We start from the raw sequence: 17,094 nt of genomic DNA on the forward strand, positions 1-17,094 counted from the left end.
TTTACAGACTAGTATTGAAGAAACTAGAGAGATACTAATCAAAGTATGAAAAATATTTATTTTGTAATATAATAAGAATCAATACATCCTGATCTAACACGCAAGATGCTTATTGTAATTAATAATAGTAGACTTCACAGTATAAATTTAGTAAAGAAATAAACCCTGAGCATTTTTGCCAGGTAGAAAAAAATGGTAAATTTTTGCTAATAAATTTTATTGCTGTGTTTAATTCACAAGATGTATACATGTTTACATACCTTAAGTCATCATATTGCACAATAAATCACAATATATAACTTACTAAATAGCTTGAATAAAACTGGATGATATCTCATTATTTTTTAAATAAATAAGTGTTGTATACTTAGTCTGGAGCATACGCAAAAAGAGAAAAAATAACCTATTGAAAGATAAGCCTTTTGAAGGCTTGAAGAGAAAGTAAAAGCAGGCAATTGACACTAGAAATGAAATAAAAGTTGTTGCTAAATTGTTCATACATCAAAGGCCAAAACTGAAATGCTGAGCTGCAATGCAGTTAATAACTTGGGTATCTTTGGGGGATACTCCTTGTAAACCACCAAACTATACAAGATAAACAGAAAATGAAGTCTTCAAAGAAATCTTGTTATCAACAAACTTCTCACAAAGGAAAATTTCAGGTACATACGATCTCGATGGTTGATTCCTACATATAGTTAAGGCAGAAGCAAAATCAAAATTAGTCATTTATCCAGAAAATAAAAGAAAAAGGAAGATTTCCAGGATATCTGTAGAAACCTGACATCAGTCCTTGATATTGAATGAAAGGAAAAGTGACCAAAAATCTTAGCAATCTATAAAATAGATAATATAACATGATGAAATGACACACAAATATCAAAGGAGGGGAATCTTTACATAATTGTAGATGGATATTTATAAGAACCAGTTATGAAAAGATAGGTAACGTAAAATATCTTAGTAAGCAGATATCAAAGCATCACACTGTGCCATAAATCTATAGTATATAATTAGTACTTCTTCACTAAAGGAAATAAAAATAAATTAAAAGTGAATATACAAAGGCTTGATATAAAAATGTTGGGTGGGCAGGAAAAGAGGAAATAGCACAACCTGAACACAGATGGGTGGGTTGGTTGTCACTTCTCTTTTCTCCTGATAGATTGTAAATGCTACTAGGCTTCAAACATCTGGTCATATTTGCAAATATGGAATAAATAATTAGCAAAAACCACCTAAAATATATTGCTCAAAACATATCTAAGACTGTATAGCTGTGCCTAAATTCTATTCAAAACCAGTAAATAGATGATAACCAATGATAAGAATATAATATTTTTATTCTTTCTTTTCGCGCGACCAAAAAAGTGAGTGACTCGTGCCTTGACCCCTCCTCCAACCTCATCTCATCCCGATATACATCTACCCATCCCCCCATGAACCATCCCTCCCCTGGTATTTCGCGCTGTTGGCCTTCCCAACTGGGATAGACACACCCAGGCAGGGAGGAGCTCCCTGCTCCCTGAATCTGGTAGCACACCACTCTTCAATCCTTTCTGCCTTCCCAGGAACGAGGTGAGTGAGCCTCTGCCCTTACCTAACCCCCACCCAAACCATCACTCACCCCGACCACCCTGGGCCTGCACCCGCCTGCTTGGGGTAGACATGTATAGACAAGGAGGAGCTCCCTGAATCTGGAAACACCCCACTCTTCCATCTCTTTCCGCCAACCGATCCACAATGAGTGAGGAGACTACCGGGAGAGGCAAGACCATCCAGAGTTATGGAAATTGAATTCCTGGCCCCCACACACCACTGGGTCACAAGAGGAGATAGAGAGACCCCACCTGCACCCACTAAAAGAAGATATGGGAAGAAGACAGAAAAAGATTTCACTCAACAACAGAAAGAACAATATGACACCACCAGAATCTAGGGACTCCACTCCAGCAAGATCTGAAAAGTCCAACACAGAGCATGAAGATGAGATGGACCTCAAAAATTATCTCAGCAAGATGATAGAGACCTTTAAAGAGGAAACAAGAAAATTCCCTTAAAGAAATAGAAGAAAAAGCAAACAAAAAATCACACGAAATGGAGGAAAAGATAAACCAAAAAATTCAAGAAATAAACAAATCTCTTAAAGAATCTAAAGAAACCCAAGAAAAAACAACCAAACAAGTGAAGGAAGTTCTTGAAACAGTTCAAAGCATAAAAGCTGAAATAGACACAATAAAGAAAACACAGAATGAGGCAATGCTGGAAATGGAAAGGCTGGATAAATGATCAGGAAATAAAGATGTGAGTATAACTAATAGAATTCAAGAGATGGAAGAGAGAATCTCAGCTATTGAAGACTCGCTAGAGGATATACATTCACCAACCAAAGAAAACCTCAAGTCTAACAAATCCCTAACACAAAATATCCGGGAAATATGGGACACCGTGAAAAGACCAAACCTAAGAATAATAGGTGTAGAAGAAGGTGAAGAAACACTGCTCAAAGGTACAGAAAACAATTCAACAAAATCATAGAAGAAAACTTCCCCAACCTACAGAAAGATATACCTATGAAAGTACAAGAACATAGACCCAGAACAGCTGGACCAAAAAAGAAGTACAAACATAATAATCAAAACTAAAATCTAAGAACAAAGAGAGAATATTAAAGTTAAGAAAAAGGCCAGTAACAATAAAGGTAACAATTAGTAATCACACCTGACTTCTCAATGGAAACCTGAAAGCCAGAAGGTCTAGGGAAAACTAAGGAGTTAAAGGAATAAAACTTCTGTACCCAACATGGGGCCATATTTCCATATAAGGCCTGGAAAGCTGAAAACAATTGTTTCCTTATTGAATTTCTGCCTACTGGGCAGTCTTGAACAGCCAGTACCATAAGTAGTAATGATAACCTCAGTTAAAATGACTGCCAAAGCACAATGATGTGAATTCTAGAGCTCTTGGAAAGCAGTTGTAATTCTTGGTGACCTACCTCTGACTGGGTTGTGAGTTTTTGACTTTGCTTTCAGGAACTCAGAAGCCCCCATATCTTATCAGAAACATGCATTAATCTAGAATAGCTTAGCAGTCAATTGCAGAAAAATACAAAAAGTCATAAAGTATTAACAGCTAAATGCACCATTCCTGGGTGAGGTGAAATAAAAATGAAAATTAAAGATTCTATGACTTAATGAAATGTAGAAACAAAAAATAAAAAATGGGAACTCTGAAAGCAACAAATGAGAAAGTTCATTTGTTAAGGTTGACATGAAGAATAGGAGTTTCACAGGATTAGAGAATATATATATATATATATATATATATATATAATAATAAAAAACAAGAGCTTGGACGCCAGAAATAATCAATTGAGACCGAATCAACAAAGTAGAAACTAGGAAACAGTACAAAGACCAATGAACAAGAGTTGGTCTTTCCAGATCAAAAGTAGACAAACCTCTGCCAAACTAACCAAAAGGCAGATTATGGTGCTAATTAACAAAATCAAAAGAAGGGGGGGATAAAACAAAACACTGAAGGAAAAAAGAGAAATTAGGTCATCTTTGAAAACCTGTCTCCACAAAATTAAAAATATAAAGGAAATGCGAGCTTTCTGGATAAATAATGTTATAAAATTAAAAAAGATCAGATAGTTTTCTAATGAGTTTACCCCTAATGAAAGCAGTGCTATAAAAAAGCTCCCAACAAAACTGCCCAGGTGATATGGTTCAGCTGCAGTTTCAATGCCAATTCAAACTGAGCTGACCTCAACTCTCAAATCGTTCTGCAAATGATGAGATGGGATATTGCAAAATTTTCTATGATGTTAAATGCATGTGATGTTAAATGCAAAAACTGGAACTAAAAAGAGAATGAAGACCAAATCTCCTTTGATATTGATGCTAAAATGTAATAAATAAAAATGTTGAAATCTAAGAAATCCAGCTTCCAATCTCTGATGAGAAGTAGGCTCATCCAGGTTGCAAGAGGAAAACATACGAAAATCCATCAAATAATCCACATAATAACAAAACACAAGGAAAAACCACATGATCATCTCCTAGATGCACAAAAAAACCTTGACACTGATTCAAATCCCTTCATGATAAAGATCTATGGAGAAATAAACCTAGAGGACATATCAAACATGATAAACTCAATATACACCAAACAATAGCCACATCATACAAATGGAAGAAATTGAAGCATGCCTCTAAAACAGGAAAAGAAAGGCTGTCCTAAAAAATGTATCTCTTTAAATAGTATAAATTTAAATAAGAAGTTTAAACAAGAAAAATTTTCAAAGGCTACAAATTGAGCTGGGAGTGAAACTTTCACTATTTGCAGACGACATCTAGTTAATTTGTGATAAAAGGACTAGAAAACTGTCTCAGATATAAATCCCAACAGCAAAATAGCAGGACTAATCATTAACTCAAAAAATCAAATACCCTACTAATACATATGAAAATCCCAGAGAAAGAAATAAAGGAAATCATCTTCACAATATCCAAAAAAACATTTGTACCTTGGCCAACATAACAAAAAGTGAAAGAGTGTATGTAAGCTGAGTAGGTTTAAAGACAGAATTTAAGAAGATACCAGAAAGTGGAAAGATTTCATGCTCTTGGATAGTAGAATCATCTCTCTCTCTCTCTCTCTTTCTCTCTCTCTCTCTCTCTCACACACACACCACACAACACAACACAGAAATTACAGACCTTGAAAGTCTTCCCCACTAATCAGGAAACAACAAAAAATCCAGGCAGCCAAAACAATCTGACAAAAAGATCTCTCAGTGGTCACCTCCAGACTTCAAGCTCTATTATATGCCATAGTTCTGCCTAGGAGGTAGAGAAAAAATAATATGATGGTAGACCAATGGAATCGAAAGAAAACCCTGAATCGACCCACGCACCTAGCATACCTGATTTTTGAAGAAGGCAACAACAACTACAAGGAAAAAAGACAAAATGGGAAGAAAGGTGCTGGTACAATTGATTCGGAATGCAGAAACCTCTCTAGATCCAAACCCAACCATCAAAAACTGAAGTGAAATAATCAAAGATCATGCAGAAACCAGCCAACTGGTCTTCAGAAGAAAAGTTATATTACCTTAATGAATTATATAGGAACCACTTTCTAACATTACGCCATAGACAGGGCTGAGTCTCAATAATACAATCAACCTCCTGAAACTAGATTTTCTGCAAGGCAAAGAAACAGTCAGAAGGAAAAAAAAGGCCCAAGAATAGGAAACTTCTTCACCAAAGAACAATCTGACAGAGGAGGAAAACCAAAAATATAAGGAATCATGTTAGCTATCTCCCTATAACTCTATGTGTATAAAAATAAAATAAACACAGACTTCAAAACTTTCACAAAATTACCTCAAAATGACCCTAAAGCTGTTGTTTTAACACTCAAGCTACTGAAATTTTTTCCAACACAGAAGCAACATGCTCTAGAGCTCTCACCAGAAGTAGAGTTGATCTCATGCAATAGATCAGCAGCTCCTTATAATTCATTTTGTTTCAGGTAAATACAACCCCACTGATGCTCAATCAAAAAACAACATAGAATGTTAATTTAAAAGATAGGTAGACCTGGCAGGGGAGGAGGGTATGGAAAGGGAACTGGGATTGACTTGAAAAACAATATTGTTTCTAATTTACATTAAAAATTGAGAAAAACATGGTCATACAACAAGGACATATGCTCAGCCATGTTCATAGCAGCATTGTTTGTAATAGCCAGAAACAAAAGCAACCTAGATGCCCCTCAACTGAAGAATGGATTGAGAAAATGTGGTACATTTATATAATGGAGTACTACTCAGCAGAAAAAAGTAATGGAATCTTGAAATTCACAGCAAATGGATGGAACTAAAAGAAACCATCCTCAGTGAGGTAACCCAGTCACAAAAAGACAAACATGGTATGTACTCAATCATATATGAATTTTAGACATAGAGCAAAGGATTACCAGCCTATAATCCTCTTCACCAAAGAAACTAGGAAACATGAAGGACTCTAAGGGATAAATGGTCCCCAGTAATGGAAGTGGCATGAACTCCTGAACTAATTGGGAGCATGAGGGTAGGGGGAAGGAGCTGCTACAATAAGAGCAAGAGAAGAGGAGTAGAGGAGAGGAAATGGAGGGGCAGAAATATTGAGTTGTGGGTAGAATAGAGGAGAGAGAGCAGGATGAGAGATACCATATCAGAGGGAGCCACTGTAGGTTTGAGAAGAGATCTGGAACCCGGGAGATGTCCAGAGACCTACAAGAATGACACAATCTAACAATCTAGACAATGGTGGAAAGGATAACCTAAAAGCCCTTCCCCCAAAATGAGATTGATGACTTCTCTTTATGCCATCCTAAAGCCCTCATCCTGTGGCTGATGGGAGCAGAATCAGACATCCACAGATATAAACTGAGCTGAAATCGGGAATTTAGTTGAAGAGAGGGAGGAATGAAGAGCGAAGCGGTCTGTTCCAGGTTGGAGAAACTCACAGGAACAGTTGGCCTGAACAAGGGAGAGCACATGGACCCCGGATGCTGCCAGGGAGGCCAGTACAAGACTGATCCAGACCCCGGAACATGGATGTCAATAAGGAGGCCTCTGCACTCTAAGGAGCCTCTGGTGGTGGATTAGTATTTTTCCCTGGTGGAAGAAGGGACTTTGAGAGCCCATCCCACATGAAGGGTTACCCTCTGGCCCTGGACACATGGGGAAGGGTACAGGACCAGCACAGGAAGATTTGGTGGATGTTGCAGAGCCCCCGTTGCGGGCCCTATGATGCCTGGGGAGTGGTGGGTGGATGGGGTGGGGGGTAGGCTGGGGTGGGGCAGGAGGAATGGGGGTGAGGGGAGGGAGAGGGAGAAGGGACTTATATGTGAAACAAGCTTGTTCCCTAACTAGAACTAATAAATAAATAAAAAAAAACACACGTATCCCAGTGGAATCAAATTGAACACCATGATATGGACCCACATACCTATGAACTTTTGATGTTGGAAAATGAAGACAAAATTACACAATGGATATGAGAAAACATCTTCAAGACATAGTGCTGGTACAACTGGATGGTGGCATTTAAAAGACTGCTGACATAAACATAGCTATCACCATGCACAAAACTTAAGTCGAAATGGATCAGAAAGCTGGGTATTGGTCGTGTGCCCCTTTAATCCCAGCACTAAGGAGGCAGTGGCAGGGGGATAGCTGTGAGTTCAAAGGCAGACTAGAGTATAGGAAAGGCTTCAAAGCAATACAGAGAAACCCTGTCCCCCAAAAACCAAAACAAAAAAGCAACACAAAACAAACCAAACAAAAATATCCAAAGGATAACAAATGGATCTAAGACTTCAACATAAATCAGGCCACACTGAACTGCTTAGACAAGTAAGTAGTAGGTACTGTAATAGAATTTGTACAGTAGATTACTTCCTGAACATAACAACAGTACCACTAACACTGAGATCCACAATTACTAAATGGGATCTCCTGAAATTGAGAAGTTTCTGTAAGGCAAATGACACAGGCAACAAGACAAGAAGGCAGCACCATAGAATGGGAAAATATGTTCATCAACCCTACATTTGACACAAGGCTGATTTCCAAAATATACAAAGAACTCAAAAGCTCATTACAAAAACACCAACGAATCCAATTAAAAAGTGGGATAAGGAATTAAATAGAGACTTCTCAATAGAGTAATCTAAAATGGCTAAAACACATAAGAAAGTGCTCAATATACTTAACATTCAGGGAAATGTAAAGCAAAACAACTCTGAGGTAGCATAGTGTTCTTTTAAGAATAGCTAAAATCAAAAACACCAATGACAGATTATAATGGTGAGGATTGGAGAAAGGAGAACATTCCTCCACTGCTGATGGAAGTGAAAACTTGTACAGCTACTTTGGAAATAAGTACTGTGGTTCTCAAGGAAAATTGGAATCAGTGTAGCACAAGATCCAGCAATTCCACCCATAGGCATATAGCCAAATATGAACATTCATACAACAAGGGTATCTGTTCAACTATGTTCATAGCATCATTATTTTTAATAGACTGAAACTGGAAGCATTTAGATATCCCTAAACTAAATAATGGATAGAGAAAATATGGTACATTTGCACAATGGCGTGCTACTCAGTGGAAAAAAAGACAATGGAATACTACAATTCACAGGCAAAAGGAAGGAATTAGAAGAAAGCATTCTGAGTGAGGCAACCCAGTGACGAAAAGACAAACACCATATGTATTCACATATATATGGGATTCTACGTGGAACAAAGGATTACCAGCCTACAATCAAAACCACCAGAGAAGAGGGGCAACAAGGAAAATCCTAAGAGAGATATACATGTCACCCAGATAATTGGAAATGGATAAGATCTCCTGAGCTAATTGGGAGCATGGGGAGAGGGGAGAGGGAGTTAGCAGAAGAGAAGGGGAGAAGAGGAGGGGAGAAAAAGGAAGATGTAGTCAGGGGAAGAATAGAGGAGAGCAAGGAAAGAAATACCTTAATAGACAGAGCCATTATAGGATTCAAGATAAATCTGGCACTAGGGAAATGTCCAGAGATATACAAGGATGACACCAAGTAACAATCTAAGCAATAGTTGAATAGTTAACTTAAATGCCCTTCCCCAATAATGAGATTGATGACTGCCTTATATGCCATCCTAGAGTGTTCATCCAGTAGCTGATACACACAGGTAAACACTGAGCTGAACTCCTGGAATCTAGTTTCAGATAGGGAGGGGTGCTAATCAAATGCATCAAGTACAAGCTGGAGAAACAAACAGAAACAGCTGATCTGAACAAGGGAGGGCTCATGGACCCCAGACTTGTAGATATGAAACCAGCATAGGATTGATCTGTGCCCCCTGGAATGGGTGTCAGTTATGAGACCTGGACGATCTACAGAGCCTTTGGTAGTAGATTAGTATTTATCACTCCTCTGTGAATTTACTCTGGGAACCTATTACACATAAAGCAACACTCAGCTTAGAAACACAAAGATGGGCCTAGGACATTCACCACATGATATGATGGACTTTGAAGATCACTAAAATTTCCAGGGAAGCAGAAAGGAGATTTAATGGGGGGGTAAGTGAGGAGGAGGGGGGAACTGTGATTGACATGTAAAATAAGCTTTTTTCTAAATTAAATAAAAAAGAAATACTCCCCAAAACAAAATCAGCAAAGAAAAAGAAAAATTGTATTAAATATGATTTAATGGCCTATGGCACATAACATGGAATCTTCCCAATCTACCCGGTCAGCACCATGCATATTTGAGAAATCTCTACATATCAGAAACTCCTTCTCTCCCCTAGAACTAAACTTCACTGAATGACATCATTGTGGTTAGTTGCAAGCAGTTTAATCGTCTATTCATGAAAGACAATCCACATCACCATTTTTGTACAAGTTCCTAAAGTATTTGAAATATTTATAAAACAAACCTGAAAATGGAATGCAATATTCAGAACTACTAGAAACCAGACTTACAGTTCTCTAATCTGTCTACCCACTGCAAAAAAAGCAGATCCCACATATGAACATTTGACAGTGACACTGCAAGAAATATATCCTCAGAAGACAGGGCTGCAGAGTCTCCCATTATGCAGGAAATCCATCCTGGGAAGCACAGAGGATAAAAGACACTGTCCAGGTTATCACATGTACCAACAGGACTATACTCTGGCTCATGTTTCATTCAAATCTCAACAGATTTGAAACGTCACTAGTTGGCGGTGGCACTTGCCTTTAATATTAGCACTTGGGAAACAGAGATGGGTGGATCTCTGTGAGTTCAAAGTCAGGCTGGTCAACAGAGTGAGTGCCAGGATAGCCTCCAAAGCTACACAGAGAAACCCTCTCTCCAAAAATCCAAAAAGAAAAATGAAAAAAAAAACAAAATTGTTTAACTTGACTATAAACTTGCTCCTATACCCAGCTTGCTACTCACAATACTCTGATCAAATTAACCCCATTGAGCAAAGATAGTGAGAGACCTCCCCCTATGTCTAATAATTTAAATGGGCAGGAATGTATTTCCCAAGACAGGGAATCTGAACACACTCTCCCCATCGATACAGGGAGGGCTCACCTCACTGTCTGCCACACCTCACCATCTGTTCCTCCCAATCTGTAGACAGCATCCCCTAGCTCACCATTTTGTTGTTTCCCAGATCAATGAAGCTCTCAGCTCAGCTCCCTGCAGCAGCAACTCCACCACAGCAAACAAAACCACTGTCTCCTCTTCAAAGTCAAGCCTGGATCCTGGTGACAGGAAGAGCCCTGCACCTCTTTTGACAGGCAGGTTGCAAGGGGTTATTGATTGCTTAGTGAGCCTTGAGTGACAAGAGCACCTCCCATAGGTTGTGGTTCCTGACCACGCCTCCCACACAAGAAAAGAATCTTTACTACCTCTACAGCGATTTGCATTTCAATAGCACTGGCCCCTGGCTCAGATTGCAGAGCCTGATATCTTCCTAGTCTCCATAGCAACTTCCCCTTGTCCTCCAGGATATAATTGAAAAGTTTCTACACACCAAAAGCCTCTCTGAGGATGCAGCAATCTAAATCAGACCAAATCAAAATGAATTATAAAAAGCTCAAGCGGGAGACACAGCACAGGGATGGAGATTCACAGCCACCCCTTTCTTCATTACAAAATCCTCCCCTCCTTCCCCTCCCCTGTCTTCAATCCTGGGAAAAAAACACAAGAAAGAATTTTAACAGTGTCCTAAGGCTTCTAACCTCCTGGGACGGAATCCAAGAGGTTGGCGGCCAAAAGTGGTGGCTCAGGAAAGCAGGGCAGGCTGGGAAATGTAGTCCCAAGAGAGGTCTCTGTGGGGAGTGGGAAAAGTCTCTAGGAACTGTTGGCTGACCCAGCTGGCTTTGCATGCAAATGAGCGAGTGAATCAGTGACTGACAGAGCCGAATGTTAGACTGAATTGAATGGGGGTTGCAGCCAGGAGGCAGCAGTCAGTGTTGCAGTTTAGGAATGGCCAGGATTCGAGCGTGGTGGTGGTGGGAAGTTAATTCATGAGCTTGCCCAAGTGCCTGTGGGCTTCCGCCTGGGAGTCCATGAATGAATAAACGAAGTAATAAATGAATAAATAAATAAATGGTTGAACGGATGGATGCATTGGGTGCAACCACATTGGTGGAGGCAGGCAGGGACCGGAACAAGCCAGGAGGGAAGAAGGGAGCCCAGTGCGGCCAAGGGGCTGTGTTCCAGGCCCTGAAGGTGTTGGGCCGGGGTTAATGAGTCAAATAGCTGTTATTGTGTGTTACATGAAAGAGAAATCATGCACTAGGGAAATGTCTGAAGATCTACAAAGATGACACCAGCTAACAATCTAAGCAAAAAAGGAGAGGCTACCTTAATGCCTCTCCTGATATTGAGATTGATGACTGACTTATATGCTACCCAATAGCCTTTCATCCAGCAGCTGATGGAAGTAGAATCAGACACCCACAACTAATCACTGAACTGAACTGGAATCCAGTTACAGAAAAGTATGAGCAAAGGGGGCCAGACCAGGCTAGTGAAACCCACAGACACAGATGACCTGAACATCGGGAAACTCTTGCTCCCCAGACTGATAGCTGGGATACCAGCATGGGACTGATCCAGAACCCAGGAACATGGGTTTCAGTGAGGAAATCTCAGAAAATTACTGGACCTCCAATAGTAGTTCGGTACCTATCCCTATCATAGGTGTAGACGTTGTGAGCCCATTCCACATAGAGGGATACTCCTGAATCAAGACACACAGGGGTGGGCCTAGGCCCTATCCCAAAGGACACATCAGACTCTGATGACACCCTATGGAAGGCCTCCTCCTGCTCGGGGAGCAGAAAGTGTATATGATAGATAGGATTTTAGTTGGGGGGAGTTGTAGGGGTAGAGGGGAGGGAGAGGGAACTAGGATTGACATGTAAAACAGTCTTGATTCTAATTCAAATACAAAAAAAGAAAAAAGACAACTCCTGCTCCCACTGTTAGGAGTCCCACAAAAAACAGAAATAAAGAATGGCTATAATTGAATACTATGTTTTATATTAATAACATATGATAGGCAAGTTCACAAGCCTATGTATAATATGATCTTGCATAATGGAAATTTGTCAGGGTTTCTCAAATATTCTCTTTAAACAGTAATGAATCATGTATTGACCAAGTTTTTGTTTGTATAGCTGTGAAGAGACACCATGTACACGGCTAATATTTCATTTTACTTTTTAAAACATATTTTCCCTGTGGTTTTGGAAGCTGTCCTGGAACTAGCTCTTGGAGACCAGGCTGGACTCAAACTCACAGAGATCCACATGCCTCTGCATCCTGGGTGCTCCGATTAAAGGCATGGACCACTACACTCTGGCTATTGCTAATTTTTAAAGGAAAAATATTTAATTGGGTGGCTTAGATTTTCAGAGGTTTTATCAAGTATCATCATGTTGCCACATGGTAGAATGCAGGCAGACATAGCAGTGTAGAAGGAGCTGGTCATTACACATATTGACCACTCTCAAAGGGAAGTGGTCTGGGACATTGTTCATGGCTTGGACATATATGAGATCTCAATGTACACCAACCTAGTGACATTCTTGCTTCAATAAGTCCATACCTACAGTAACAAACTAACCTCATAAGAGTGTCATTCCCTATGAGCTTATGGGATGCAATTACATTCAGACTAGCTCAGGTAATATGCATGAAGGTTCACAAGGAAATATGATATGTCCTTTTGTGTGAGTAAACAATGAATCCATCCTACCGAGAAAGACTATATTTTAAGTTTGTTTTCAAACCAGAATTTATAAGACTATGAAATTTTTGTTGGGGCACACCTAAGGCCCCATCATAAATTACATGAAGTATTCAGCTTTCTTTTCACACAATTTGGGAATAATTAACACATTGTTGATTATTCTCAAATTGGACAGAGAGGCTAGCGAAGAACTTTTTTTAACACCAGTTATATTTTTTGAGAAGCTTGTTATAACAACTTTACTTTCAATGACTTGTACATTTTAAACTTTTATTTTTCCTGATTTTTCATGTGCCTAAATATAGGCCATACCATCACTAATTCCAAAGCATTCTACTATATTTTTGGTATTAATGGTCAAACACATATGTGCATCAGAACCCCGATTGTAAAGAGCATAGTAAATAAATGTCTTTTAGACATGTAAAAATATGATAGTCGTACCACTACTACATCCAAAACTGTCCCAGAAAAGCAGAATGCAGTGACACACATACTCTTGACTTGCAGACACAGTATTAAAACCCCATGCCATCAGTAGTCTTTACATTCCTTCTATGGAGAATATTATGCTTTTGAAAGACAAAATAAAACCCGCCTCAACATACCTTTGCAGATTTCTAGTTTTGGCAACTTATATTTAATCCAATGAAAAACCTCTGTTAGTCTTATTAATTAGTTTAGATTAAATGGCAATGCTGTCTGAGGAACTACTGTCTGTTTTAAGAAATCTTTTAGTGTTTGAATATAAACTTTATCCATTTCAATGTTCATTGGGTTCCCCCAACCACCCTCCTGTGGAAACAAAAGCAAAACCTCTTCCCTGATGTAACACATATCTTGGTTTTTATTCCGAGGTCAAAATATCTCTAAAGTATATAGGTTGCTTTAATTTGAAATTTCTTTTTTTATCTAATATCTCCCAATGCTGTTGTTTACATTTCAGTAGAATTTAAAAAATGTAAAGTTAATAATCTATTATTTAATCAATCTCTTTAAGTCTTAATTATTCCTTTTAGTTTACTGAGCATATATTTTAAGGAACCTCATAAAGAGTTAATATAAGTAATCTATTATTTTGTTTTGGTTTTTGAGGCAGGGTTTCTCTGTGGCATTGGAGGCTCTCTTGGAGACAGCTCTTGTAAACCAGGCTGGTCTCAAACTCAAAAAGATCTACCTACCACTGCTTCCCAAGTGCTGGTATTAAAGAAATGCAACACCACCACCCGGCATGAGTAATCTTTATTAAGAAAACTTCAGAAGTCAGATATGGGGATAAGAACCTGAAAGATCAGAGAACCAGTTGAACAGCCTTTAGTGACTCCTTCTTCTTCCATTTCTCAATCTAAAACAGAGAAAGATCCTCTCTCAGCCCCTCCTTACTAATTCCAGTCTCCAATCTATCTAGTTTTCCAAACCAGTGAACTGGTAGCTCTACTCTCTGATGCCACACAAGCTTCATTATAAAAATATGTTCAAAATATGAGACAATCCCCAGATTTCAGTTCTTATCTATCTCACGTTTGCTACTTCCATTCCTCATATGAAAGTCTCCATGACAGATGTCTCATAACATGGGTATCTCAACATCCTGTGGTCTCAAATGCAACTCAGCTTCATCTTCACTGCTTCATGCAATGAACTCTCAAAGACTCTGCACTTGGGCTTTGACTGTCCAAAACATAGATGTTTACTATAGTGAAGAACTGACCACAGAACAAAAATCCATCATCTTTATATTTTGCATCTTTATTGTTTGCATAGTCACTTAAAAATTTAGTGAATCTGCCATGATTTTGTGGACCCTACCAAGCTTGAATCAAACTTGCCAGTTTTTGAATAATGTTGCTCGTGAGACAAGGAATTACTTTGCCTACTCCTTCAGTAAGGTAAGGGCATTGCTGAATAGAGTCATAAACTTGGGCTACCTTCCTAGGCTTTCAATGAAGAACAGGGCCCGTTCTCTTTTTTTTTCTCCAAATTAGAATAAAGCTATATTTTCCCTCTTCCCAACAGTTTAATTATGAGGATAGTAGCAAACTCTTCAGTTTTTAAACACAAGTTAGTCTCCAGAACAGTAAAAACATTGTTTTGGTAATGATGTCTCAACAAAAAGTCCTCCATTTATAGTGTCATTAAACTGACTTGTATAAAAAATTATATACACTGTAATTTTAAAGGTGTTTTTGACTGTGTTTAGTAGTGATCAAGCTGCTGGTTCATCTTGGGAGAGATCAAACATCACTGGGGAAGGGGAAAAGAGCTTGAGTGCTATTCCTGTATGCATGAAACAAACAGCAAAACAGCAAAGTTACTCCAACTAGCTTGATTCAGCTATGCTTTCTGCCAGCCGAAGATCCATTTATGAGTTTTGAAGATTTGGAGTATTTGAGCTTAGTGAAGGATTTGAGTTTCCCAGCTGAGAACTCCCATTTACTGGGCTTCCTTTACCATTCAAAACACCAGTACACTTCCAATTGTCCATGTAATTAGCTTTCCACAACCTCACGCAGCCGTCATCTCCTGTGGATGCAAGCACTGTTCCTGTGATGTTCCAACTCACCATCCAGACCTGAGAGTTGTGATTATCAAACTGAGCCAAGATATGGATTTCCAATTTTCTGGGACCACCAGAAGAAGTAAGTTCTTTCTTCACAGGTTTTAATGTGAAAATTCTTACATCTTTGGTGGCTATTGCCATGATGTGGAAAGATTTCCCCAAATTTGGAGCAAAGGCAATATCATGAACAGGATCTGTTACTGTCATAAGAATTTCTGCTTTTGAGTATTTCTTGGTGTTTTCATTGTACTCAAAAATCTGAAACTTGGTCATTGCTTTTTGACTGCTGTCATTACTTCCCACTGCGATCATGGGGCAATGAGCAGGAGAGGTGGAAGGGTTCCAAGAAATACAGCTACAGCTCAGCTTACATGAGATCTCGTGCTGTAGAGACCACTGGCTGAGATTCATAACATCTGGGGCCTCATATATTCTTAGTATGCCATCTGCTGAGCAGGTTGCTAATATCAGACCCATATGTTTGGGAGCAAATTTCACATCAGTAACAGATGTTCTACTGTCCAGTAGAGTTTTCCTCTTCACCCAGTGACTCTGGCCTCGAAGTTTATCGTTTGATTCTCCTACTACTTCTTCCCAAACAGCTGCTGTTCCGTCAACAGAACAGGAAGCCAAAACTTGTCCAAATTCAGGATGAGCCCATGTCACATGCCACACAGATCCACTATGTGTCTTCCAGCTAGCAGTACAATGCCAATCTCCGCTTTCACTTTTATCCCAGACTTTGATGCTCTGGTCGCTGGAGCAGGTGGCCATCCGTGCCCGTGAAAGTCGAAAGACACATCATGGATGAGGTCCTTGTGGTCGGCCTCGATGCTGCGTGGCAGAAACATGGCCGCCCCTGCTGTCTGCCCGGCCTGCCTCCTAGAGGGCCAGAGGTTGGCAGAGGTGCCAGCAGCCCTGGGATTGCTGCAGAGTACCACTGTGCCTTTTCTTTAATGGTGTTAAAACCTTGAAAATTACTGTCTCTTTTCCATCAATGTATTGTTATAAGAAACTGTTAGTGCTCCTTTCTTAAGAAAACAGAGACTTTCATATCTTCCTTGTTGTGTCCTTTTCACTGCAGACCTGAAAGAGTCAACAATAAAAACCATCAACAAAGACAATAGTTTGTCTAAGTCATCAGCACAATAATCTTAAACTCAGCCTTACTCACTTTTGTGGAACCTGTAGAGATTAACAAAGATTTGGAGACAAAATATAACACAAATGAACTCTAGCTAAATTTTTCATGAAATCTTCTAAGAACATGTGCTTACTTAAGAGGCCAAGATCACCCAATAGTCAAAAAGGAATGAAGCCAGGATCTGCCTAGAGGGCCATAGCAAGACAAGGATATGGACACAGAGTAATACTCAAAATTGTATTTCAAACATCTCTATGAAAAGTGTATCCATAGGAGGCCTTATAGATGTCTATGAATTAATTTTCAGGTATTTTATTTTGAGTAGCAACCAAGAAAGTGAATTAGTCTCCTTTCTTGTTAATGGATAAAATAAACTGATTCAAAGTAACTTTAAGGGAAATATTCACATGATTCATAATTTTAAGGTAACCCCTAAAAACAAGATGTTTTTCTCCATGGATCTCAAAGTCACATGTTAATCATAATATAAAATGCTTTCAAATTAGAAATTCTATACCTTTTTAAAATTCCAACATTTAAAATGTCTACAGTAGCTTCGGTATAAATTAAGTGAAAAAGGTGAGT

At 39.0% G+C, this 17,094-nt stretch overlaps 2 protein-coding genes across 2 annotated transcripts in view; both read right to left on the reverse strand.

The window, feature by feature from the left end:
• LOC113838584 (ephrin-B2-like) overlaps positions 1-17,094 on the reverse strand; it is a 665,634-nt gene that overhangs the window by 455,015 nt on the left and 193,525 nt on the right. The window lies entirely within an intron of this gene.
• Positions 15,168-16,216, reverse strand: LOC118237634 (nucleoporin SEH1-like). The gene is given in 2 exon segments (XM_027434315.1): positions 15,168-16,144; positions 16,147-16,216. Coding segments are annotated over 2 exon segments (1,047 nt in total).

Source organism: Cricetulus griseus, unplaced genomic scaffold, assembly GCF_003668045.3.
Source record: "Cricetulus griseus strain 17A/GY unplaced genomic scaffold, alternate assembly CriGri-PICRH-1.0 unplaced_scaffold_1, whole genome shotgun sequence".
Lineage (NCBI taxonomy): Eukaryota > Metazoa > Chordata > Mammalia > Rodentia > Cricetidae > Cricetulus > Cricetulus griseus.